The sequence below is a fragment of the Apostichopus japonicus genome, chromosome 5 (genome assembly GCF_037975245.1).
Source record: "Apostichopus japonicus isolate 1M-3 chromosome 5, ASM3797524v1, whole genome shotgun sequence".
NCBI lineage: Eukaryota > Metazoa > Echinodermata > Holothuroidea > Aspidochirotida > Stichopodidae > Apostichopus > Apostichopus japonicus.
Window position 1 is genome coordinate 3,836,277 of NC_092565.1, and position 27,901 is coordinate 3,864,177.

The window sequence follows — 27,901 nt, forward strand, 5'->3', positions numbered from 1 at the left end:
AACCTATACTGTCGCCATATGATATGTAATGAGGTTTCCTCCTTTTGCAACTCTTTTTAACATTTCACATTAATTTAGGTAGATTGGTTTCGAAATATAACTGAAAATTGGGGCGTTGTTTTTCCTTACTCTTTTCACACAAACTCCGGCTCTCAACCTCCCAGACGACTTTACATAGAGCAGTGTAACCCTCCTCCCAATGTTGGGTTTTGGGACCTGGCAAATGGGCGGTTTGGGGGGAATACCATACCATGTATAAAAACATATATATGAATTTATATATAACAAAGATTCAGTTGTTCACTTCCTGCTGCAAGAGTATAGGTATACTATATGTCTGTCACTATATAGAAATGTCATTATTCTTAACCGTAAAATTCTACACCCACCGCCCCACTTAGGTAGGAGCCTGAACTATTTAATTGGAAGGGCCACACAGGCGGATCCAAGCTTCTACAAAGGAGGGACACGGCCCTTGGGTCTCTGGAACCACCTGTCATATGGGGGTTTGGTTAGTACCCTAGACATAGGCGTAGGAGGCGGGGGGCTGGGGGGGCTGCAGCCCCCCCAACCAAAATTTTTGGTGAAAATTCGGGCAATATGCTGAGAATTTTTCGGGCATCTACTTAAAGAAGAATAATTTGCAATATGAATATGGAAGGGTATAATAACACGGAAAATATGATGAAAATTTTTTTTCGCGCTCCGCGCGTTCTCAACATCTTAATGTGCATATCATATAGGTAACTATCGGTTATTTGCATGTGATGTAATAACCGATGAATGCCCATATGATATGCACATGAAGATGTTGAGCGCGCGCGGAGCGCGCGAAAAATTTTGGTTATATTTTTCGGGCAAATCTTTACAGCCCCCCCAAATCAAATTAGGCTCCTACGCCTATGACCCTAGAACAAAATTAAACGTTAAGACGCCAAATGGTGATTTTGCCAATTTAGACCATAATAAAATTAGGTCATTAATAAGGGACCCGGGCCAAAGCCCCTGAATCCGCGCTCGAGGTGTCCTGGGCCTGGTGGATATCCTGAGTGGGACGGGATTTTCAAGAGAAAACCGGCTTGCATATGTTTCATTTTCACAGTCAGCTTTCCATTGTTAATTTACCCAGACCAGAAGAAACTCTGGAATTTTATTTTTTAGCACACTCGATTTTGATACGGGCGCAAAATCGTACCACCCTGCCTTCTATTAATATGTTTATTCATTGCTACTTGGCCTACTTCTAATAAATCTTGCATATTTCAATTCGTGTATCAAACGCGGAAGACAATAATACCGCGTTATTAGTCAATGAAACCCTTTTAACATTTCTCATTAATTTTAGAAGATTGGTTTCGGAGTATAACTGAAAATTGGGGCGTTGTTTTTCCTTACAATTTCTAATCCGTAATTGTCAGTAATTTTCTCACAAATGTACTCTTGATACGTAAACAAAGGAAGCCGCCTTGGACACTCGTAGCATTTCCGGAACCACTCGTAGGTTCTCGGTACAATGTAAACCAATTACGTTCCAGCTTTTTTTTCGCGCCACCTCCCTCGGCTGTGCTCGGTAATCATTTTCCAATGCGTTATTTTCACCCCATTGGCAAGCGTGTGTTCTTCACGGGACTCACAGAAGATTTTGGTAAATTTGTTTTGCATAAATGTTACACTTTTTATTCGATAGAAAGGACAACTGCTGTTGACTTTTACTTATCATACTTCCTCATGCAATCGGAAAGTATTCTGTAAGTAGTAAAATATTATCCTCGTTGATTTAGAGGGAATAAGGAAAAAATTTTTACCCATCAAGAACTGTTAGTGTTAGGCTACCTCAATTGTTGTAATACATACGTAACGTGTAACTTGCAGTTATACATGTGCTTTCAATGGAAACAAGAATAGGTGGTAACAGGTACCAAATTTATTTCCAGGTTTAGAGTTTATGATCATTCCATGCTGGTTTTCTGTATCAGACATGCTTCTGCAAAGACTTCTGTCTGTTCATGAGTCAACAGCCGTACATATTTTTCATTATTTATTGTTGTAATTTAATTTCACTTCCAAGTTCCAGTTGGCCTACTATATTTACTAAGGCTGATGGAATTCAATGGTCTTCAATTTGGCCCAAGGCTTGAACTTGGTCACAACTTACTACTTATAGGACATTGAGACTTGTTTTGTTGGTTACCGTCAAAGTACCCAAACACTTAAACTTACCAGTATGTCACTGTTATTGTTATTTGCACAAGTTGTAATTGCTTGGCCTACTTTCACCTCACCTTATTTCAACCTCAAGTAATTAGTGATGTGTTGGTTAGTGTTGTCTGTTGCGCCATTTTTTTTCGATACTAGTAGTGACCTAGACCTACATAATGGGTGACTGAATTTGTACAGACTGATATTAATGTATGTAGCCTCCTGTGACATTTAATGGCAGTGTATTCTATACTGACCAATACATGCAGTAGGCCTAACTAAAAACAAAAGGCTACCCTAGGCCTTTTACTTTTAGTATTACTAGTTTATATTAGTATATTGTGGCATAGGACTTGGCTATATATCTTCAAGTGCTGACCTTTGTTATTCCATTTATGTTCTCATTCTTAATTTAAATTTTGTATTTTGTCCACTGTGTTCAGTAGTGACGACCCATTTGTAGCAATGTTGACAATGCTCTGACTGAAGTCCAAACCCAACATTTACACTTTTCACCAATCATAGAACATAGAATCTCGTATAGCTCAATGCTTCAAAATTGGCAAATTGATATACAACTTACAAGTGCAATATATGTATAGTTCAGCAGTTTTTGTAAACAGAAACCATGATATTTTTAATAAAAGACACAACGTCAGTTCCTTCAATAGTACTGTACAAACATGGAACACTGAATTGTTTCCTGTCCATAATTTTATTTTCTTCATTTTTACAAACAACTCATGAAAGGTATAATAGTATTTGCAGCATTGTGTACCCAATCCATACATCCATACCATGTACACAGTGTGTTTAGTTTTCTATTTTGCAGGTACAGGTAACTTGGCAAGTTGTATGACAGACCATAAGTTCTGTATGTAGTATGTCATGGTGGGCATCAGCTGAGCATACATTTGATTAATTTAGGGTTAAAGGGTATTGCAGTGAGGTCTGAGTCTCAAATATGTTGACCGAACATATGGTCATCCTTTGAATTTTTTGCCGCGAAGATTGTAATGTTCTGTTAACCTTATGTACAGGAATTCTGGATATACCTTGGTACGAGTGAAAAAAAATATGGTTCTTATTACGCATGATCATCGTGATGCTATCAACAAATATTCTGTACTGATTTCATATCGCAGGTAGCTTCTGGAGGTAGTTATGAAGTTGTTGTATGACCGTAATCTAATGAGACACATGTGTGGAAACATCGGCTCAAGATGAACCCTTCAGATCCACGCAGCCTTCTTCCTCCACCACCACCACTGTACACTGCGACAACTTCATCGTCTCCTGGACGACAGGACTTTGTGAACCCCGGAATTCAGAGCATTCCCCCAATGAACACATACTCACCGCCGCAGAGCTATGGGCACATACCAATTAACCCCATGCCGGGGCCTCCGTATCACAAGATTGCCCAGCCGATGCAGCCGAGGGAGTCGATTCAATCTCAGCAGTCCGTGTTCCAGCAGTACACCCCCCAGCAATCATATCCACAGACTCACTACAACCAGGCTTATCCAGAACAATATTACTCACAGCCCGGTTATCAGCAACCCACATACCGGTCACCGGTCCACTCCATGCCCCAACAGTACCTCCCACAGCACATGGCATACCAGCACGCCTCGCCAACTCAACCGCAGCCGCAGCTGAACCCTCAAAACTATGACCCCTATGGGAGGTCGTATCTGACTAACCAGGGAACGCCGCCCGGCATCACTATTCCCCAACCGCAGCACCCGCTCTCTACCAACACGGCATTTTCTCAAGTTCAGCCGCAGGCATCACAATCACCTATACAGCCAAGTACCTCGCCCCTGGCATCTTTCCAACAGAGGCAGACGGCTAGCCCAAGCCGTGTCCCAGCCATAGCCACGTCGTCCTCATCGGCCGGTGCAGTGGACTCCAAGGTTCAAAATAGCAATTTTACACTCATGAATACTCCCCCTTCAGAAAAACTCTCCTCTTCCGAAAAGCCACCGTCTCCTGCTGCTAAAGCTAAGGACAAACCAGTGGAGACTGTGAAGGGAGAAGTGCGCAAAGCCATGCAAGACACTGCACAACAAACTGATAAAGAACAGAAGATTCAGAAAGTGAAAAACGAAGCGGTGGTCCCACGCCCAGTGGCCGCTACTAAGCCTATTACTGTAGCACAGAAGAAGGAGAACGCCAAAGCTAGTCGAGCCACAGTGACCATTCCTGGAGCTCCAAAGCAACCTCCGGGTTATCACGATGAGAAGCCTTGCGAGTGGCTTGTTGGAGACCTTGTTTGGTCCAAAGTGAGTGGACACCCCTGGTGGCCCTGTATGGTTGCCTACGACCCAAATCTTGGCATCTACACAAAAATGCAGGGTAAGTGAACATTTCCTACTACATATAGTCTATGTCATACAGGGAATATAATTTATTAAGTGTAAACATTTTTGCATTGATCAACTTTGCCTCTTATAAAATACTATGGTTCTGTACACGTACAATTACTGTTGTGCATCGTGGCACTTATATATGGCAAGTTGCTCATTTTGAAATGCGATAATGGATAAATTATTCACTGTATGCTAAACTGGAATATGTCGCACTGCTTAATTGTACTTTTCCACTTTTTCAACATTGTTGGATAAATTGACAATATCCAGGCTGCTGTTACTGTCAACCCTTTCCCCTCCCCAAATCTTCTGCCACCAGAACAAGACAAAAAAGGGTCAAAACCTTTGGAAATATTTGAAGAATTAAATTTAAATATTAGCTAGATACTCTTCTGCAGTGATGTATAAAGACCTGCTGTTTCAGTGTTTCTGTTTTCACGTTAGGGAAAGGGTTACATGAATGTTCTTTGCCAAGTAATGTTTCTCTGGGTTTACCCCACAGGTGGTATCGGTAGAGGCTTCAGAATGTATCATGTTCAGTTTTTTGGAGAGATTCCTGAAAGGGGTTGGGTGAGCGGTTCAAGAATCAGAAAGTTTGAGGGAAGGAACCAGTATGAAGAACTTGTGAAAGAAATGATAAGTAGTATGAAAAAGAAAGACCAGACAAACCTCCAGGCTAAACTAGCAGTGAAAGGGTCTCGTAAAGCTGCCTGGGAGGTAGGCGTCCAGGAGTGCCTGAAAGCGCTACCGATGAGTAGACACGAACGTAAACTAAATTTCACTTTTAAGTATGACATGACCAAGAACAAAGGGGGAACCACAAACTCAGAGGAGATTGACATCGTCTCCTTCGGCGACCATCCTAAAATGAAGGCCAAACGAGCCTATAAGAAACAGAAGGACGATACTCAAGACGCAGAGGATGAGGATGAGGAGAAAAAGGCAAAAGAGGGCAAAGAATCGGAGAAAGAAAATTCAGGGAAGAAGCAAAAGGACAAAGGTAGCAAGGCAAAGGAAGAAAAGACACCAAAGAAGAAGAAGAAGAAGAAAGAAGACGAAGGGGAGCCGAGAAGCCTGCGAAAGAGGGGCAGAAAGTCGAACCAGTATCTGAAGTTCCTCACCGAGCGAGAGGAAGAGTTGAGAAAGGAAGATTCCCTGCTTTCCAAGAAGGACCTGTACGAGAAGTTAGATCAAGAGTGGACTGAAATGTCCGACGAAGATAGATTAAAGTACGAAACAGAGGTGGCATCCACTCGTAAGAAATCAGGTGAGGACGGAGTTGAATTGTTTATGAACGGCTTTTTTTTTGTGATGAAAATTATTTGAAACGATTTTCCCAACACTAGATATGCTTTCTTCAGTGTTAGCTATTTTACACCTGATGACAATTTAAAAATCCTTCCCCACTGCAGGAAGTAGATCATGATGTAGTACTGTAGGTTGTCTGTGGTGTCGTCATTATAGTAGATGTTGTGGTTGTCGTTGATCTGTCCATGGCATGCATACATGTGATATGGTATGTTTGCTTAGTGTGAAAATGTTCATCTTCATTTCAAAATTTCAGCAAGGTTTGAATTTTGAAGAAGACTATTGTCTTTAGTGGATCAATGATTTGTACAATGTAAAAAAAATTCTTAGCAAGTGTATCTCCATGATACAAATGCCATAAAGATGTGATGAAGACAGTTTCCAACAAGTTTGTTAAAGCAGGAAGTGCAGTCACCAGCATTACCTCTAATATTTGAGAACTGGCTCAGTAATTAGAAATCTGCAACATTTCTGTTAAGTGATCCCAGCCGCACATGGGTATCTTGAGAGGACTTTGTAGACAAGACTCTCGAGAAAGTCTGTTAGATTGACTCCCATTTCCGGAGTTGATAGGGGGATAGAAAGCTAAGTGACGTCGCATGCTTGACACTATGAATCAGATTTAAAATCAGAAGTCCTTCTATTGAAACCGATCCTCTCGGCTGCTTCACCAAGAATATGGCATGTTCTTTAGCAGATGTGAAACATCCTTGCAAGTATTGCCATCATTTGACCCCATAGTTACAACACACAGGATGCTCATTCCGAAACCAGAGAAACAGGGTTAGTATCCCCAGGAAGGATACAAACCGTAAACTGCACATTAAACATTGCCATGAAGTTGTGCTCATACGTCTATGTCACATGATGACAAAATGGAAACCATTACATATATGTATACATCATATGTATATGTATACATTGAATATATATATATATATATATAATGTTGGTTATGAAAGCAACGTTGAAGAAGCTTGAGCTCTCAAGGCCGCATTTCATGAGAACTTGAGAAGCACACAACGATCAGTTAAGTCTCAAGTGCTGTCAGTTCTAAAGACTTAACCACGCTATCTTGTGTTGGTTTACAGTACGTTGGTAGTTGTAAGCCGTCACTTTGAATGTGATTTTGCCTAAAGTTCTTTCAACAGTCATGCTCTACACACCAAAAAAAAAAGGGGGGGGGCGTTTTTTTCATGTGATGAAACACCCTAGTCCTCACTCAAGTAAGATATAACAGAGTATAGTTGATTGAGCGATAGGTAAATTGTAGAGATATATTCAGGTTTACCATCAAAACAACTTTCTAAAATGGCCTGTGGGCTTGTCTGGGCGACTTGGGGAAGCAAGTCTGTAGTTTTCTGTTGTCCAAGAGACACAGCACTTTCTTAGCATTCAGTTGTGTGATTACTGCTTGCAGGTACAAGATTATTTTGTTGCATAATTAATGAGACAGTAATTTGTTGTGTATTATATCTTGATGGTATTCAACTGGGTCAGTGAAGCAGATTATTTTTGGTTGTGATGACAAGTATGCTGTCATGATGGTATGTGGGAATGTCTGTGAACACAGTATTATCTCAAGAAGGGAAACTTTGTATGCAGTTATCCCATATTGGATGTGATCAACCCTATTGTTTTGGTGGTGGTCAAAGGTCATCTGCAGGCTGTAGGCTTATATTGAACTGTTCAAAATCAGCAGAAGGCTTTAGTCTTGTTTGATCTGTAAACTTTGACCTTCACAGTAGCTTACACAGGTCTCATGTCCACTATGCCCATTACAACATCTTCAGTAGTAATGCACAATTTACTTCACTCCTCACTGGCCCTCCACCTCACAACAAATTCACTCTCTCTCTCGTTATGAGCTTCTGGTAGCCTTTTATTAGCACGGTATCCTCTCCTGGTGACCGGCCCATTGCTGTCTACCACGCTCCTTCTTATTCTACCATTCAAAGAGTCTCTAGAAATTCATTCCGCTAACAAACCACTGTAACCTGTTTGCAGATCGTAAAAGGAAGAGAGAACAGAGTACTCCCTCTGTAGAGCCGGTATTGAAAAGGTCAAAGAGGGAAGCCAAACCGTCGAGAAAGATACAGGAATCAGAGCTCTCCAACTTGAACTTTGCCAAACGGGGTGCGAAGGTACGTTGTAGATTTAAAGGATGCAAGTGGCATACACTTGACGCTAATTTACCATGCTTAACCCAAGTTTTCATGTTGCCTTCAACAGTGGTCTTGTTTTAGTTCTTTTTTTCTTTTTTTTCTTTTTTCCTTGGGTGAATCTACTGTAGAAGAGTTTGAGTTCTGTTTAATATACTACCATGAAAGTGATGTTGTTTATATTTTATTTCACATGTGAAATGTTGAGACATTGCAGTGCAAATTTTGAATTCTGGTTCCATCGTTCAAGATGACAAAATTTCTGTTTGGACAGCCAAAATGAGCATTGAAGGTCGCCCAGTGGACGATTTTTACCTGTACATTTGGATTGCATTGAAACTGATTACCCCCAAACAGCTGATAAATTGGTATCACCCTCCATCGCTTTGGAGAAACTGACTTGAAAAGAACAAAAAATTATAAGCCTGTGATCCACCCAAAGGGCAGTTTGACTGGCCCAATCAATAGAGATAAACATCTCTCCTATGTGAAAGGTGTACAGATTGGTTGATCTTTGTTACTTTGCTACAATTTATCGGAAAATCCCAAAGTACCGACCTAGAAAAGAACCCTTAAAGATTTGCCTGACATTGTAAACGTCGCATTGGTCATTGCCAACTGAAAAAAATTCAAGACTGTCATGACTATGGATTGCTTACATTTTTAAAGTTTCGCTGTATCTTTTATTTCTTCAGTCCAAAGAGCCTTCAGATCAGTCTGTCGACCAACTAGATGAAGACGAAACCACAGAGGATGCTGGGAAAGTAGCTGTAACTCCAGACAGACCTAAGAGACACGACCGTAAAGACAAGTCCACCCCTACAAAGCCAACGACAACCAAGAGGGGTCGCAAGTCGAGGAAGTCCTCAGATAGTCAGGTGAGTCTCACAGTAACTAGCCATAAAAAGCCTACTGGTTATGATTTAGGATTAGTTCACAATGATGTCATATCAAGGCATTTGGTACTGCTTATTCAAAGCTACTACCTGAGTTTCAGTAAGGAATCACACTATCAAGTCAATTTCATAGCTGATTTGAATTGCAAGCAACACATTTATCTTTTAGAGTAGCATGTGTTTGGCAAACCACTGTCCGTCCACATGGCTTTCTCGTCTACTGCATGTGAATGTACCCAGACACTCGCTGCTTTAATGTAGTAGGTGGTAGGTAGTCGATGGTATTGCAAACTTAACAGTAACGGTTGCGCATAGTGTTGCTTGCGGCCGAGTCGAACGACTGTTGTGTAGAATGACTGAGTCGTTGACCAACGGTGAGCAATGAGATCTAACCCTAACATAAAGCGATTATATCTGGCATAGATTACATCTGCAGGTTACGATGTGCATAGTTACAAGGAAAAAAAATTGTATTTATCACACTTCACTAATGCGCTAAATCAGTTGACTTGTAACCGCACTGTCTTACTTAGGTATAGGTTGTGTCACATGAATTATGGACAGTGCATTAGCTTGTGATTATTGGGTTTTTGATAGTTGGAGGATGTAGTTACATAGCTTACATGATTGCAGACATAATATGCAGATTAGATGTACCATAGCAACCGTTTGCATTGCGTTTGGTCAGCTTCTGTCATCAGTCACTTCTAGAATCCTACAGGTATACCATTTCAGTTCCAGGAGCTTTGAGTAATTAAAGAGTTTCATCTAATGAGATCAGAGATTCTTTCCCAAACTTCTTTCCATATGAAAAATGTCTGAGTGATCAAATTGTCAGAATTATCTAGAAATATTTAATATTCACTGGTAAATTTTGGGGGGCAAAATATCTGGCAGTGTATTTTGATCTGATTAATTTCAATGTTATTCTGAGTGAGACTTTGTTCCGTTTGGTAGAATAACCTGAAATTTGGGTCGAATAATCTGGACAGCTCCTTGACCAGGATTTTGACAATATTTTGCTACACTGGGCATGTTAATAACAAGTCCCATTGTCTCAACATTTCTTACAGACGACTCCCAAGCAAACAGACTCTGCTAATGAAGGAAAGAAACAATCCAGAAAGAAGCCAAGAAAAGCATCCCTCACTGATGAGGTAGGTTCACAATAAATCAAATGGGATTACCTCAGATTATCTCAACATCAAATTACTTCAGCTCATGTAAATTCCTGTCACAGAATCATTTAAGGCAAAGGATGCGTCATAAGCAAGTTGAGCATTTCTAACTTATCTACATCAAACAAGTTGCTTAATGTCTTCATCATTTTCTCTCTTTTTGTTAAATGGTAAAATTGTCTGTACCATTTATCCAAAATTATCCCAGTTTGTATTTCATGATTTGAAAAACAATTGAGTCTTTTTTTGGTAAAGTGCATCCAAATTTTGGGTGGGACTGAAAAACGGTTGGAGCACATGCTTGCCTTTTCTAAATGTTGTAACCAGTGGCGAAACACCATAACCTGACGGCGAACGACGGTTTCCTTGACGATAATTAAACTCTGTTCTACTTTCACAGATGACTAGAGACTTTGAAGAGATGCAGGAGGATGCACCTCTCGTAATCGATACAAGCGCCATCGCATCGGTCCTTGACAGCAGCCCCCCGGCGACACCCGTGGCCGCCGCAGAGAAGGCGACGGGTAGCAGGAGGACCAGCACAAGCACCACCACTGGTAAAGAACCATTACGCCGATCTTCGCGGTCTCGTAATAAATCTAGTAGTAACGTGTGACAGGCTCAGGGTAGTCTTCTCTGCATTGCTACTGTCCCTTTCCGAAGAGCTCTTTTAAGAAAGAGCGGAAATGAATGTGATATTGCAGCTTACAGAAAGATCCCTTTTCCACCCCTCTCTGTTGTTTTGTTTTTTTTTATTCTGTTTGTTTCTGCTCCATCAACCTCAGGGAAGTTTTGTAGTGTCTTTTTATCCAAAATTCATTGCAAAAAATTTTGTAGAAATTTTTGGAAAAAATTGAAAGTTTGCATTTTCTCCCACCCTCATACTATTCCTGGTTTTGAATAGTTTGTCGTCATCTGAGAATGCATAAATTTCAGTTTGTAGGTCTTAAATGTTTATGCACCTTTTAAAAGGTAAGTTTATTAAGCTGTGCTCCCTTTTAAAACTGTTGATAGCTGTCTTGCTCTCAAAACGATGAAAGATGATCCTTCCTTCTTGGAAGGCCTAGGTGCTTGTAATTTTATTCCATCTTTCATATTTTTTTTTTTTGAAAAAGGAAACCCCATATGTCAAAAAGTTTCAACTTTGAGAGCCAACTCATGAGGTTCTCTGGCTTTAATCTAGTATTTTTGTTCGAGCAGAGAGTGCATTACACTCATCTCAATGCCCCTGTTGGCATGAAAGGGGGGGGGGGATTTCTTTTAACTGCCATTATTATCTTATCAATCCAGATAACTGGCACAACATATTTAATTCTGATTTTAACTTGTGTTGTGTTTTGCCTTATCAATGTCAAATGAGTAAAAAGACCACAATACTCAACAGCCCCGAAAAAATGTCATTTAAGTGGCAGGCAGGGCTGAGTTTTTAATATTTTTTATTTTGGAGATGTTTCAGCTGCTTGAGTATGTATGGATATGTAACTGTTCTGGCTTTAAGAAGCCAAAAATGTTTACACTCGGAAAGAGACAGACAAGGTTTTCGTAGAAGACCGCCCTGATGATATGTGGTAACTAAGACGATCATCTTTGTTAAAGTTCTATTATTACCTCTACCTTCAACTACTGTAAGTGCAACCTACAAAGCAAACGATTCTGTAGTCATTACTGCATGGTTAATCACTTCAATAACAGAAAAATTCCAAATATTTCATTCCCTCCCCCCCCCCCCATTTTCGTGTTTGTTGTTTTAATCTTGCCATTTTGCCTATGCCTCTTATCACCTCCTTAGATATAGCTTCCATTAATTTAAGCCCCCTAGTAAGAGACGGTGAATTTGTTTATTTCTGTTTATAAAGGGTAAGAAGAAGATACATGTGAAAAGTTTTTGTCTTATGCAGCATATTTTTGCATGCACAGAAGAGAACCATGACGGCTGTGTGATTTAAGCGTTTACTGGTATCATGTTGTGTTGTAAATAAAATATCTCTTAATTATAGGATTGTGATTGGAGACTTGTATTCAGATATGATAATCCATTATTTGTTTTTCATATCCAATTATGGTAGCTCTTAATTGTTTCCTTTAAGTTCTTCCAACAATCCAGCATTTCTTTTTTTATTCTTTAATTAGGGATGCTCTCACTTAAAAAAAAAAACATGTTCATATTTTTTTGTGCTTTCATGTAAGTTGTGGAATATTTATGAGAGGTGATTTTATGTACTTTTTAATCCTATCTGTAGTTTTTTAATTTTAATTTAGTTACTTAAATGAAGATAATATGGTTTAGAGCTCATAAATAATGGTACTTGCAAAATATTAATAATTAGACAAAGTTGCCAAAATTTCATAGTTTAATTTCAACCAGTTGGATTTCTTGAAAAGTCATGACTAATCATGAGCAGCAAATATCGTGATTTACCGAAACAAATGTCGCCACGGTAGATTGAACGGACACACATTCTAGTCTCAACTTGTTGATAAGCGGGTGGTGGGGGGAGATATTTTTTGAGATTGTATAATATGTAGAAATGACAAGAAGGCCTTAATATCTGTGAATAACAAGTAAATAAAACAAGAAATCATTGAGAGAAAGAAGAGAGAGAGAGGTTAATCCACAGAAATTGTTTTGTAGGTTGCAGTTTTTGTGCACTGTGAAAGTTTGTAAACAAGAGAGAACTTCCACTATTCTCAACGGTCATTTTCTTGTCTGTCTCTTTCCGAGTTCACTGTAAGAATTTACTTTTTGCGTTTTATGTAAGATGCTACTTGTTTTGACGTTGTCTGGAGTTGTCATTTTCTTTGAATTTACCTTTTAATCACTTTAAGACAAGAAGAAGAAAGAAAGAAAATGTTTCTTTTCTTGGACAGTTACATCCATAAGCTGAACAGGTCATTGGTGATACTATGTTGGTAACATGAGTATCATTAGGTGTCAGCTACCATGGATGGGATGATATGATATTACTTTTATGCCTAATATTGAGGAGTAGTAACTGCCATATGTCTTTGGTTTAAATTTACCACTCATTTAATGACAGCAGTTTTGACAACTCCATTTCAGGTCAGAGCAAGTTGCATAGTGCATTCTCCATCTCTTTGACTGGGGTTTCCTCACCCCTACCCTCTCCCAATTTACCGATGCCAAACCTCCTGGGCCTTTGCTGACGGGTATATCACCCCCCTAGTGATTTGTGTCCTGCAAGTACTGTGCACAACACTTTCCTTTGTCCAAGCACTTGTGCTTCCTGAATTGTTATAAGTTAAATAATAGCTTATTACTATTGCATAACATGCACATGGAAATATTTATTACATTCTTAGGAACACACCTTAAACTTGGGGAAAAGTTGAGCTTAGCAAGGGTTGTGGTTAGTCGTGTTGAAGTGCCCATAAATTGCTTGAACCACCTCATGAAATTCTTTGGGGAGTGTAGTAAAAGTGAGTTTAATTAAGGGGACCATGTACCACCAGTCTGGAATCAGTTGTAGGGGAGAGGGGGAGGTTTGTTATTATAGATATTCTTTCTGGTGTCCTCAATAATGCTATATCTCCCTCCCTCCATCAGGGTAGTTCTCTAATAACACTTTAGGCTCCGGGGGCACAGGTGTCTCAGATCAAAATGAACCAATCTTTTGAAATAGCGCTTTACCCACGAAACCTAATGCTGCAGAACTATAAATGCTAGGACTTATAGAGTAATTCACGGTGGACATCATCACCACTGGTTGTCAAGACTTTCTCTGTATTAAAGTCTTTACATATTTCCATAATAAGAAAACAAATAGACAAGTATCCTGGTATTACCCTGGCTGTTGCTGACTGTTACTACGATCACATAAATTATAATCATGAGGTCCAGTTTTCAACCTTTTCCCCAAAAACTATGCTGCAAATTAAAAGTTAGGATGTACATCATGCTATGAGAGACAGGGTTTGTTTTGTATTAAACACACCGAATGAACCATTAGATTTTGAGGTTACACAATGGTTTTTCACATACTTTGGATTTCCAGCGCTTCACATTACTGACAGCAGTTTTGCATAGCTTTGACCTGTGTGCAATAGGCCTAAACTATACCGCATGTATCAATGAATCGGCTGTGTGAGAAATGAGTAGCACAGATTGGTGAGGCAAATGCCTCTGCTTGCAGCATGTTTTCTATAAAATAAATCCTTTAGATGAAATACAAATGGCAAAATACCTAAAATTACAGTACTGGTGTGGCGCACATCTGGATTGCAATTTCCTGTGCCACTCATGTGACAGAAAGGAATATTTTACTCTCAGCCACAATCCAATAAAATTGTGAATTCACACACTACTACAGTTCAAAACATTAAACAGTGCCACCAGGTCAAAACATATACCTCACATATACCAGGGAATAAGTTAATGCTTAAAAGTTTGCGATGCAGTTTTGAAGACTGAAATTTGTCTCGACTATTTCTATGGTTCCTTTGTGGAAAGAAACCCCTGATATAGATGTGAACTTGAATAGCAATTTGACCATTTTGTGTATGTTGTACTGGAGCAAGTATATCAGTATACGTCATTTGAATGTGAACGGTTGGTCTGTTTGCACAGAGACAGCATACAGTTTTCTTTTTGTATCAAGTTTACATTTGGCAAATTGCATTGTGAAGCCGCCAATATTTGCGTAAAAAGCACTTCTTTAGTGATAATTTGGTTGTTGGTTCATAACAGTACCTACAAAGACTTTACAAGAATAGCCCAGAGGGATTTGAAAATTGAAAGTACACATCCACATTTCACCAAAGCGTATACATATTTTATGGACATGTTCAGAGAAAATGACAACTAGTTAAACAGTACAAACATGATTGGTTATATGTGACATCACAGTTGTTACTTTTTCCGGACAGCCCAAATTCTATGTAGGGCCTCTTTCTTTGGGTCCTGTTTCCAAAAAAATGTGGTGGCTATATGGCCATAGAGTGAATTTGTGATGTCATAACCATGTATCCTTTCAAATGTTGAGGAGGTGAGAATAATATTTTCTAATGTCTTGTCCTGTCTTAGCCTGTAATTCATATAGGTAGAGCATTTGGTGAAATGTTGGTTTACATTTTATTGGGTTATTTGTGATACACATCAAAATACCCCTGGACAATTCTCTTAAACGATCAAAATAGGTTATTTGTATGTAAGTTTGTGTCACAATGAGACCTGAAAAAGACCTTAACTCGGGATCTTCACTGGGATGAAAATAGCTCACTTCCCATGCCCCCTCCATAGCACATGAAGCTATGCTAGACTTTGGAATTTTCACATTGTAATGTAGAACTAGGAAGGCAAGAAGAGATTTTTCTGGAGAAAATGTCACATAGATCTACATAATATTAAAATTTAATTTTGTGCCTTAGGTCAAACCCTTTATATGGAACATTGTGGTAAAATGAAGCTTGGCTCAGAACATGACTTTCTTAAATGGCTTAAAATAACGCAACTTCACCAGAAATAATTCCAATGTGAACGAGGATAGCATGCACTGTGCTGCTATTTCTGAAGAAGAAAAAAAAACTTAGTTCCTTCAAAACTGTCTAGTCTAAATTCTGCAGTTTTGGGGTACCTGTAACATGTAAACTGTAATGTTGGTAATCTGTCAATAACATACTTAGGCTATATGTCCACCTAGAAACTTGAAGCGGCAGTTTCCTTGAATTCTGTTGGCACGCTTTTGTAACTGGTTCTAAAAATAAGACCAAAGAGGAAACCTTGATTATTGATTTCATCATCAATGTGTATGGTAATACCTTCATTGAGATTTTAGTGACCAAACATTGTTTGGGTCTGTTCAAGTGCATTCTTTGTTTGGGTATCATGGCAGAGTTATCATGCATAGTTCTTGTGCACCTTATAATCACAGTTGGGCATACATTTTGGGGTAAATCTGATACAAAAATGCATTTCCATGAACAAAAGGACATGCTTCCTTTCATATATCCTGCACAAAGGAGAACATCTCCTATGGATATTAACCTAGCAAAGGTATTGTTAATTAGGGTGTCTCGTGACAATATTAGGAGATCTATTATATCTATGACACCATTATGCAGTTCTGCAGTTTGTAGTAACCCTAGTCACCTAGGCTGAAATCCATGTGTGTTTGTGTGTGTGTATATGTCAGTGTACAGATGTTAAGTGGCTTATACACAAATACATGTATATGTACTGACACAATAGAAGTCTTGCAGTTTGACCTGTATTGGATTATGGAGGGAAATTTTGTAAGGCACCTGGTGTTTGAATATTGTGTTCAGGTCCAGAGTTGACTGTTATTAGTGTGCATTACCTGTGGAGGTCTCTGAGAAAAGATGTTCTTTACTTTTGCCAGAAGTTTCAATCCAGATTACATCAAATGTGGAGTTATTTTCAGGGATGACTTTTTAGGTGGTTAAATTCACACTCACTTGATACCTTGTGAGATATGGCTGCTTTTATGTTTAGGGCAATAAATTTGACCAATTGTAATTTGACTAGGCTAAGGCTAGGCCTAGGCTAGGCCAATGTCTAGTTCAGGGATAGGGCTAGCCGATACTGCAAAGTAGATGTCATGTTGCCCTTTAACTTTTATCAATGCTCATTTAGTATATGAAAGGTACTAAAGATGTTATGACTGGTACTAACAACGGTATTGTAGACTAGTCTAGTATTTGTGTTACTTGTTCATGCTGTTTTTGACCTAGGCCTAGCCTAGTGCATTCCCTGCAATATAGGGATGCCTAGAGCCTGTTCTTGTATTGTGAGTCTCAGTGACATACCAGAATTTTTAACTTATTGTGGGTTTTTGTGACAAAAATGTTCTACTTCCATAGTCTATAAATTATCCTGTTTACATACTTCATGGTCAACTGCCAAAGGCAAAGTTTAAGAATATATGACTAATGTCAAATGAGCCTTTTAATGGTAAATGTTCCTGTGGACATCTTTCACCCTATTTCTTTATCCTTATCCTTCTTTTCTTCTTTCTTAATTTTGAGGAAGGATATATAACTTAGTCATATCTGAACACATTTATACATTTAATTACTATCTGAGACATCAAGCAATATTCCTCTTCCCTGAATCACTTGCATGATGAAGGTTTTAGTGTTCCCCAATCTTGCACCGAATTTAAACATTCCTGCATCTCGGAGTTCAGTTTTGTAGTCCAGTGAATTTTACAAATTGTGCTTACAATTTATATTGCAACCTCTCAAGTGTGCCTATATATTATGAAATACAACTACTTAAATAAAATTACTAATCCCATCAAAGTTTATCCAATGGGGGATCAGTGATAGAGCAGTCAAGAGCTGAAACATTCTCGAATGCAAAATTGAATGAAATTTCAAATTTATGTCTGTGAAGTCACCGATACAGCGGTAGACACTGCTATCTGCAAATGCCATGTTTCACGTTCCTCTCTCCGTATTTAAGAGGTCAACGCCCACTCAAAAAGACGATCCTTGTCCCAACCAGCATCCCCAGTCAAGAAATTTGCATGTACTGTAATCGTCTGTTTTGAGTGTTGTGTTGCTTACAACCTTGGAAGTCTAGTTTATCAAATTCTGATATTAAAAAAAAAAACTTTTTTCAAAAAATTAAAATGAAAAATCCAGCAGGATTCTCACATAAGATAGGGAGGGAAAGGGCATTTCTGGGGAATTCTGGATGTATAGTAGCCCTACTTCAAGAAATTTTACACTTTCTCCCCCTCCCCCCCCCCCACCTTCCCCTTCACACACACATACACCTGCATCATTTGGCTCTTGGGAATTGAGGAGGGACATATGAGCCATTTCTAAATGAGAATATACTTTTTACAATGTTTATTTGGTCAGGTAGTTTGACGAACAGAGATGCAAGTATATCGTGTCTTTGTGTCATTAAAGAAAAAAAATTGTTTGATTTTCCCTCAGGTGATATCGATGACAAGAGCTCTGTGGTTTCCAGCGGGACAAATGGAGGAAGAGAAAAGAACGGTATTACAAAGAAAGACCATGTATGTCAGGTAAAGAAACTCAAAACCATAATTATTAAATTCAGTTATAAAGAAATCTTACAAACCAGACCTGGATAAAAAAAAAACCACCAAAATTGCATTAGACATATAAAAGAATTAAGTTTTGACGGGGACTAGGACATTTTTTTCGGGGGGGGGGGGGAACTAGGACCTAATAATTGGCTCTAGCTGCTGTTTCAATTATTGGTTGCAAGTCTCTTCTGTTTTTGTTTTCCCGGGAGGATAGCAATCATTTTTCCGGCAACGCAATAGGCTTTGCACAATGGTGAAATTGCCTAGACAAGTGCAAAGATGTACAGCAACTGTTTTACACAGGGAACCATAGTACTCTATAAGAGATCAAACTCGGAACCTTCAAAACTGGTACACGAAAGTTGGTCACTAAATTATGCCCTGGGTAGGTGACAGGGATGAGCCTGGGAAGAGGTGCAGGAGGGTGGGTGGGGGGAAGAAGAGATGGGAATTTGTTTGTGCATTTCAAGTTAGATACTTTCTTAACAGCATTCCATTGTATGGTGGTAGAGGTGATAAAATCGTTGGATGAAACAAAAGTCCAAACAGCTTTGTTTCCTCAAGCCACGTGGAAACGTGATGATATTGTCTTCTAAGATAAATGAAGATTTAACAGGTCACCACTTCTGATTTATGTTGCAGGTCTGTGAGAGCTGTACAGGTGGAGAACTCTTGCTCTGTGAGGGTGGTTGCCATGGAGCCTTCCATTTCGACTGCATAGGAGTTCAGAAGCCACCGACAGGGGCTTTTAAGTGCGATGAGTGTATATCAGGTAATTCTCACTAAATCCTCCTGTTTTGCTGATATATCTAAATCCTCCGCTGCCCTGTGCATGCTTTGCTGCTTTCTCATTGAAATTTGAGTCGTGCAAAAAATTGCACAAGTGTCAACAACTGATTAATGCTCATCTTATCTGACATAAAGAAAAAACGTGCATTTCCAAGTAGTGACACAGTCTAGGAGAATCCACTGGCAAATTAGACTACTTCCTTTTCTTCCCCCACCCCTCCAACCCCCTCCCATCCCAGCCACAAGCAAAGAAAAGTTGAAATGTTGAATATTTCAGTTTACTTTAAGTGTCACTGTTTGCTCATAACTTCTTATTTCATATGTTTGTTGTTATTAGCATGATACACCTGATATTCCATTCTAGAGCAAGCCACTCGGGCTATAATCAATGGCTATGTTTAATAAAATAAATAGACACTTTTCACTTTGGATTGTCAAATTTACTGTTTTCTGTCTCCGTGTGGCATTTTTTCTCGACATATGGTGAAAATATATTCATTTACATTATTTCTTACATTTCAAAGGAAACTTCTCCTGTTTCATCTGCCGTGAGAGCTCCGAGGATCTGAAACGCTGCTCTGTGGTCCTCTGTGGGAAGCGGTACCACGAAAGCTGTCTAGGGAAATACCCCCAGCGTAAACTAGAACATAAAACTTTCCACTGTCCTCTTCACTTTTGTCATTCCTGTAATGCGGAGAATCCAAAGGGGAACAAAGCTACCAAAGGTTAGTAAAAACTCGAGAAGAGAAATACAGCAGTGAAAGACTTGAAATGTTTTATTGGTTGCATGGCATTTTGTCCCCAGACTGCACCGGGCGTTGATCAAAACACGATTGCAAATGACGAAAATAAGACAGGCTCCCTTATATTGTTGCGATATGAAGGCTAAATATCTAGTAGTTGATGATGAATACATATGATTCTTGAAATTTTGGTTGCCCAGATGCATTTTCATGTAATTATCAGTCACATATGAAAGAAATGTTCACAAATGTTTTTGGAACAAAAATTCCCCCCCAAAAATGTCTTATATTTTTTTCTTCATTATTTATTCACATGAAACGAGAGTGATTCAGTCATTGTTATATCACTCAAGGTATAAGGGAGTTCTTTGTCAGTGGTAGAGCTTATGCATTGAAAAAACCAAAACTCCTAAATAGCGAGGGTACCTCACGCAGATAGAAGATGTTTACAAATAACAATAGATCTGGTTGTACGTTTCCAACATTTTCAGGCAATTATCCTATGTTCCCATATGGCATCACAATTCATCTTTCTTCTTCTTTTTTCCCCTGGAATGGAACTCTGAGAGTTTGAAATCATTAAAGAGGTTATGAAATGGAAAAATTTTACTTTATCATCGTATTCTGTACACTTGTAGCTTTCCAATGATACCCAATTTGTGTCAAACGAAGCTTGCATCCTGGAGGAATAAACGATCAAAAATTCGAGGGTAATAAAAACTTTCTAAAATTTGTTGTATTTACGGTACTGCCGCGTGACGTCAGTCGAGGAACTCAGCTCACTTCTGAGACGCTATGTTTACATTCTTAAATGTCTGAGGACACATAACATTACACTGTTGCAGTGCTCCCTAGTAATTGAGATTTGGTGTTTATAATCCAAATTTATCGTATTTTACGTAAATTTATCTCGTAACTGTTAAATATGCCGAGCCGTTATATGGTATCAGGTTGCTCCACCACAAGTAAAGACGGATTTCTACTGCAAGTGTTTCCAAAAGATGACAGAAATCGAAGAATTTGAACACGACTCGTTCAAAACACTACACATACACAACGTTACGAGTGCCTGTAGGCCTATACTGTTGCCAAATTACTTGTTTTGACCATACCCTATGCCTCCTTGATGCAGCAAATGACGATTTTTTTTTGGTTACCTAATATTTTGCACAAAACTTAAAGCCAGTTGGTTTAAGAACAATCAATACTAGATCTGCAAGTTTTCTTTACGGTAAACCTGGCGTTGTGTTGTGATTTTACTTAACAGTTGGATGATACAATTACACGGGCTAGCCTGCTATACAACGTCTATTAGTTACAGTAGGTCTAGACCCCATGTTACCACTACTAGTACTATAGGGATGCACTGCACTGTGCAGAATGTCACATTTTCCTTGCACTGTAAGTAACAAAATTCTAGAAGCTTCGCTACGAAGTTAAGTAGCAGGATCATCGACATTCAAGATAATTTAAATCATATGATGGTCTTAATAACGGTGGTTTTGTTTATGCTCAACCGACCAGTTTCGATCGGCAGCGACGCATCTCGGCCATTGGGATCGTTTTACAATTCTTCTGCAAGGGGCTCAATTGATAGGGAAAATCACCGATATCTTCATCACCCTCGAAAACTATTTCTTCCTCAAGAAAATAATTTTCGTCAAAGCTTACGAATGTCCTGAGAGGTGAAGTCCTATTTCCTCGGAATCGGAAGATTCGGGAGAAGACATTTTCAATTGATGTGAAGAGTGTTGTGGTTACATGTAGAAAACTGTATAACGCAGTATCGGTAAACAGCTGGGAGTCGGCTTTGGCTGAAATGGTTTTTTTTTATGACGTCAGATGAAATGCGGTGGGCAGCTTTGATTCTTTTTTTACGAGTGGCAGCTCGAGAGGTCTCTAGGGAATACTTTGACAGCAAATTTCTAGCGTTTGAAGCCGTATTTATGGAGAGTTGTGCATGGGTGGTGTTGTAGTAATGTAGATAAACCATTCCAAGACATGAAAATTTTCCATTTCATAACCTCTTTAATCCAGATGTAGTAGTCACATTGTCTGAATAGTTTGTTGTTTTCACTGTCTCCATTTATCACAAAGTGGAGAGTCTTCCCCTATGGTCACTTTGTAAAGATATTTTGATTTGCTCGACAGGTCGATTGATGAGGTGTATCAGGTGTCCTACCGCCTACCACTGTGGCGATGGATGCGTGGCTGCAGGGAGCATGCAGCTAAGTTCAACTACCATCGTCTGTAGCAAACATTTCAAACCAATAAAGAGTATGAAACACCACTCTCATGTTAGTGTCAGTTGGTGCTTTATCTGTTCCACAGGTGAGTTGCCAGATTTTGTTGATGAATATCATCCCTTGAGGCAGTGAGTCTGGCCTTTCCCCTCCTCCTCCCCTACCCATACCACTACCCCCCCCCCCCCCCACACACACACACACAGACGTTGTGGAGCTCCCATTTAGACAGCTCAGATGTAGGACAATTGCTTAGGGGTTGTCTGAGTGTTTAAGTTTGAGCATAAGTGAAGCTTTAATTTCTAGCATATTTGGGGCCAACATTGTTGACCGTTATTGTAAAGCAGCATTTCACTACTTTGGTGCAGATCACTACATACTTACATAGGGCAGCCTGTCAGAACTGGTCAAATAATTATATTAACGGATGTCTAGTCTCATACCGAAATCAGTAGGTACACATGCCAGTGGATTTTTGCCCTTTGCTGACAATAGAGCAAAAAGGCACTGGCAATTTTCTGCCAGTAAACATTACAAACCTTAACAAGGTAAATTGGTCAGCAATCGTCTTTCCATGCCAAATGTTTGGACCCTGGATTGCTGCTTATAATCAGCAGATATTATTGGGCTGCTCTCAATATTGATGCAGGTTATACAGATGTGTCATACAGATGTATGTTGTAATTTTCGGAAACTATCAGTGAGAACTTGAGTTTTTTAGCCTTCACTGGCATTTTCTAGCAAGCTGCTATAAATTGTGAAATTTTGAAGTGCAGTAAACTATAACAGTACTGTCTGCTATCATGGTGTAACTGGTGGTATGGAATGCTGCCACAATCCCAAACTGGCAAGCAATGGTCAAGCCTCTCTCAATTTTTTGCTCTTTGCTTATCAACATTTTATGTCATCTTTTTTGTCTCAGGTGGTAACTTGATCTGCTGCGATAATTGCCCCGCTGCTTTCCACCCCAAGTGCATGAACTATGACACCATACCGGAGGGTTCCTGGTACTGCAAGGACTGTAAGACCGGTAGACGCCCAAAATATGGTGACATCATCTGGGTCAAGATTGGCAACTACAGGTAAGCTCATCTTATCAATTCTGTTGCAGCGACATTTTAACGTCAACAGGTATTTCTCACTTTAACAGTTCTTCTTCACCCTTGGTTTTCACATCTGTTTTTTGTTTAGTTTTTATGGTGGAAATTCTAATATCAATTTCTTGAGTGATTGTCATAGATGTAGAATTTGTTGTCATCAGAGCTTTGTGTTAAATCTGTCATGGCAAATATTTTTATGGTCTCCCATCAGTTAAAGATCACCAGATTTCTATTTGTACCACCAAAATCAGCTCCGATGGATGAGAAGTTGTTCACATCAAATCCAGTTTGCATTGAAATTGGGTTTTGTAACATGTTTAATTGGTATCGCACCTAAGGCTGTTACTCTTCACCAAACCCTACATTTCTCTCCTACAATTTTCTCCGTCGTTGTGGTCGTTAACAACGGCCTCCATTTTCATTTTGTCTCTTTGGCAGATGGTGGCCCGGCGAAGTGTGCAATCCAAAGAATGTACCTCACAATATACAAGATAAAGACCATCAAGTCGGGGAATTTCCGGTCTTATTCTTTGGCTCACACGATTATTACTGGATGCACCAGGGGAGGGTGTTTCTCTTTCAGGAGGGGGACAAGGGGAGCAAAGACAAAACCACCAAAGGGATTGCTCAGGTCTTCAAAGCAGGTTAGTTTAAGTTTACATCCGTACAGGGTAGTTACATCAGTTAATTGTACTAAGTGTATATATGTCATTCTCATAACTTAGGCGGACAATAGGGACATCAATAAATTTATTTTGGGGAAAAAGGGGGAGGGGGGTTGAAGTACTTTAATTTTTAATGGATGGATGGATATATTTAGTGGATTTCTAGTTGAGAGATCAGTTGCTTTCCAGTTGGTAGGTGTCAGGGGCTAATCACATTGGTCAGATATTTCAGCTTTATTTCAAGATACCATGCAATAGATTCGTTTGAAATTTATGTGAAACTAATCAATGTTGCCATGAAGAAAACAAAAATTTCAAACTTCAAAATGAATTAAAATATTGTGATTGGATCGTGCGATTGTTTCAAGCTGTTGGACTTGTTCCGGTGTTGATTCTCACCATTTTAAAACAGCTAATAAAAAGCAATGCACGTCGAGCCAAATGAACCAGGTCGGTATTTGTTCAATATTTTATTTTTGTAAAAAGAAATATTGGATATCAAATAGTTTAAATTCTCCTGTAAAGCATATGAGGCACATGCTTTGGTGTAGTGTGTTTTTTCATTTTTCAGGCTGTCTTCGATAAACATTTTTCGTCGGTGAACACCCCTTGTATCTTTCAGCTCTTCAGGAAGCGTCGGAAAATTTCAGAGCACAACAAGTGCTACGAGAACTGAAGGAGGCCAAAGAACAGGAGAATAACAGCAAGAAACCAACAGGATTTAAATCTATTAAGGTACATCTTGAATTGGTGGTGCATGTTACAACTGGTTGACATTGTTCAAGCTCATAAGCAGATCAAAGTTTATATGAAATGACATTCTAAATTTGAGTTAAAAAAATGTTGAATACGAAGCCAACTGTGTAAGTTGTAATCCATAAGCCCTTGCGGGATTCTCCCACATTTGTGGTCGCTTAAGCGTCGTAAAAATTAACTGCTGATATTATTATTCTTATCATCCCCTCCCTTGCCACACTTGTTACAACAAATCCTCCCCCCCCCATGTGTTTACTCTTACCCCTCAAAAAAAATGAAGCATGAAATGAGTTTGAGAACAGATTGCATAAAGTGATTGGGAATAAGTAGAAACTAAGTCGAAGCTAGGCAGAATGCTAATTTCATTTCTTGAAACTTGTACATGCACAATATCTTATTTGGCACATCATCCCAATACTGTGTTGTACATGGCTCTGATATTGAAATGTATTCTAAAATGTACAGTTGAAACACATGGATTGTTTCATGTGAGGCTACAGCCTACCAAATGAATTGTCTACAGTACTTACCTAAATCTTTATGACAAGGTCTATTTTCAAGGAACCTTTTAAAATAATTCCATGTGAGTATTAGATATTCTGATACTTTAAATTTTAGAAAGATTTTGGAAGGAATTTTGGAATTTGGAAAGTGTTGTAACGAATCATGGCTCAGAGTCACAATGATTCAAAAGTGGAAGTTTTTATTTCTTCTCAGAAATAATACTGACTCAAGCCAAGGATCTGAGTTCAACTTGAAATATTACTGAACATTGTTTACAAGTCATGTGACTCCATATAGGACGTTAAAGGATTAGTTCAGGTGTCATACATGTTTATCTTATATGAAAGAAGACAATAAAAGAAACACAATGATGAAGAAACTGTTCAAATATCTTATTTCGTTATGGAGATATTCAAGTTTAAAGTTCTATCTGATTGTGTAGAAACTGATGAAATCAGACTAGCTGTGATGTCACATCCTCACATTTCAGAAAAGTCGTTGTTATTTTATTAAAATGTTTTGTGAGATTTTATGACTTTACAACCAAAAGTTATGTCATGTCATATGTCATATTTGTCAAGGGAAGTATCAGAGATTTAACATCTGAAGAATTTTTGATTATATTTTTTTAGATTTGTGAAAAAAATGTAATAAATTTTTATTGAAATATATTCACACATGTTAAGAAAGTGAGGATGTGACATCACACCCTAACAGTTAGTCTTTCTACACCAATCATTTTCAAAGAGATTTTTATATCTTCAAAGCGTGATATCACCTAAACAGAGCATACTATCATGGTAGTTTCTTCACTGTTCTGTTTTTTGAGCTCTTTCATACAAGATAGTCATGTCAGACACCTGAACCAATCCTTTAACGAACGATTACAGATATAATTAAAAACTTGCTGTAGAAGTAGTGGACATGAATTTTAATGCCCAGGGTTTGATCAGAATGTCTTTTTTTCTGTCTTCCCTTGTCTTTTCAGTCGAACAAACCTGTAGGTAAAGTTCAGATGCCAGTCTTTGACATTTCGTCTTGCCCGTCCTGTGATTGTAAAGCCAGCATGGACCATCCGTGCCGATCAGATACGGAATGTTTCAACAGACTCGTCATGGTCGAATGCCACCCCCAGGTAAGAGAGCCCACCCCACCAAACCCTCGACTTTGTTCCGACTGTAAGGTTCACGTCAGCCACGAGGTGCACTTTGGGTCTTTTGGAAAGGGGGGACGACAAAAAAAAATATCAGGATAGACGATAGCGAAGACGATTTTACCAGTAATGTTGTCCACATTGTGTCGGGATGTTTCATCTGTGATTTCCCTCTTCTCACACTTTCAATTGGTGGATATTAGTTTCAGGATATATTATATATTATTATAGTTTCTCTTGGTCAGATATGCCATTGAAACCCTCCAGGTTTGTGTAAGTGAAATATGTCTCACAAGAAAATTTCCGAATACAGGGTAGGAAATTTGGAAGGACTGATTTTAAGGTCATAGTATTACAAATATAATGCTAACAGCAGCTATATTGTCCCTGCCTTTCATTTTCTGTTTGAGTATCCTCATTCGGTCCTGTATTAATTTTAATGTCCTGCATTCTCAAAGGTCTGTCCAGCAGGGAACAAATGTGAGAACCAGAGATTTCAGAAGCGTCTGTACGCACCCGCTGCTCCCAAGAAGACCAAGGGACGAGGATGGGGATTATATAGCTCTGCAGATATCAAGAAGGTAAAGAAGATTTGGGTCTTCTCTCTGATTTTTGTGCATATGAATTAAAGACGAGGCCAAATGGAAGTGACTCTACTTATCATAAAGTTATCTTAAGGTTGAGATGATAAATTGATCAGGATATGTGATTGGATTTGTATGTTTTAATATGTATGTTTGTGTGAATGTATGTTTGCGTGTAGGGTTTTATGGGTGTGTGTATGTATATATGTATTGTTGTGTTTTCGTTGGCGGGCCTGATTAATGAGACGTCTCAGGATAATTAACAATAATCATTGACAGGATTAAGGTCTGATTCGACTCCCGATTTATTGATATTTTCTCTGCGTCTGCTTTAGAATATTTGCTTCCCAACAACTCCCAGAACGTGACTCTAGCTGGGAGAACCAGCAAAGGTCCTTCCAGAAAGCTTTGATCTGGGTCTCTTGACCACATCACGTGACATACACAATAATGAATAATTATGAATCAATAGCCACATTGAAGATTCACAATCACAACACTGAAGATTATCTTTGATTTTACCGAGAGGCATTGGAAATCCTCTACACAACAGTATGTCCATAAATGTTTGTTTGCAAAGGCTAGCAAGTCAGACAAAAATGTTGCTTTTAGTAAGGTTAGAAAAGCCCTCTGTGAAGAGTCCACAGTTTTTACAAACTGAGGTGGAAAATGATAGGACACAGTAGTGAGTTAATTGTCTTTGATTGGCAGTTCTTGCATATTCATGATCTGGTTTATGAAATAACTGACAAAATATCTGCCAGACCTGTTGAAGTTATTGAAAATTGTAGAGTTAAGCTCAAATATACTACGAATATTGACAACTGCAGGTTGTTGGTTATTTTTTTGTTCCGTCCATCTATCAAAATCCGACATTTGCCCTCTCTCTCTCGCAGGGCGACTTTGTCAACGAGTACGTTGGCGAATTGGTGGACGAGGAGGAGTGTAGACGGAGGATAGAGGAGGCGCACGTCAACAACATCACTGATTTCTACTTCTTGACCATCGACAAGGACAGGATCATCGACGCAGGCCCCAAGGGGAACATGTCACGGTTCATGAACCACTCGTGCCAGCCGAACTGTGAGACCCAGAAGTGGACCGTAAACGGTGACACCAGGGTGGGACTGTTTGCCCTGGAGGATATACCTGCAGGTGGGTGGTGGTACTAGATCTGGCTTTGAAGAAGAATTGAAATTAATACCGT

General features: G+C 39.1%; 1 protein-coding gene across 2 annotated transcripts in view; it reads left to right on the forward strand.

The window, feature by feature from the left end:
* Nucleotides 1-1,513: 1,513 nt before the first annotated feature.
* Nucleotides 1,514-27,901, forward strand: part of LOC139967343 (histone-lysine N-methyltransferase NSD2-like) — a 33,509-nt gene continuing 7,121 nt past the window's right edge. Inside the window, exons 1-17 of one of the 2 annotated variants that reach the window (XM_071971032.1) lie at nucleotides 1,514-1,645; nucleotides 3,345-4,560; nucleotides 5,077-5,841; nucleotides 7,890-8,026; nucleotides 8,740-8,922; nucleotides 10,014-10,097; nucleotides 10,519-10,675; nucleotides 18,042-18,133; nucleotides 18,800-18,929; nucleotides 19,471-19,671; nucleotides 21,841-22,020; nucleotides 22,855-23,014; nucleotides 23,471-23,676; nucleotides 24,320-24,432; nucleotides 25,946-26,092; nucleotides 26,569-26,691; nucleotides 27,591-27,849. In XM_071971032.1, coding sequence (XP_071827133.1) covers nucleotides 3,423-4,560; nucleotides 5,077-5,841; nucleotides 7,890-8,026; nucleotides 8,740-8,922; nucleotides 10,014-10,097; nucleotides 10,519-10,675; nucleotides 18,042-18,133; nucleotides 18,800-18,929; nucleotides 19,471-19,671; nucleotides 21,841-22,020; nucleotides 22,855-23,014; nucleotides 23,471-23,676; nucleotides 24,320-24,432; nucleotides 25,946-26,092; nucleotides 26,569-26,691; nucleotides 27,591-27,849 — 4,075 coding nt within the window. In that variant the 5' untranslated portion in view covers nucleotides 1,514-1,645; nucleotides 3,345-3,422. Of the gene's footprint in view, nucleotides 1,749-3,344; nucleotides 4,561-5,076; nucleotides 5,842-7,889; nucleotides 8,027-8,739; nucleotides 8,923-10,013; nucleotides 10,098-10,518; nucleotides 10,676-18,041; nucleotides 18,134-18,799; nucleotides 18,930-19,470; nucleotides 19,672-21,840; nucleotides 22,021-22,854; nucleotides 23,015-23,470; nucleotides 23,677-24,319; nucleotides 24,433-25,945; nucleotides 26,093-26,568; nucleotides 26,692-27,590; nucleotides 27,850-27,901 lie in introns of both variants that reach the window. The other variant, XM_071971031.1, reaches the window with a different exon arrangement.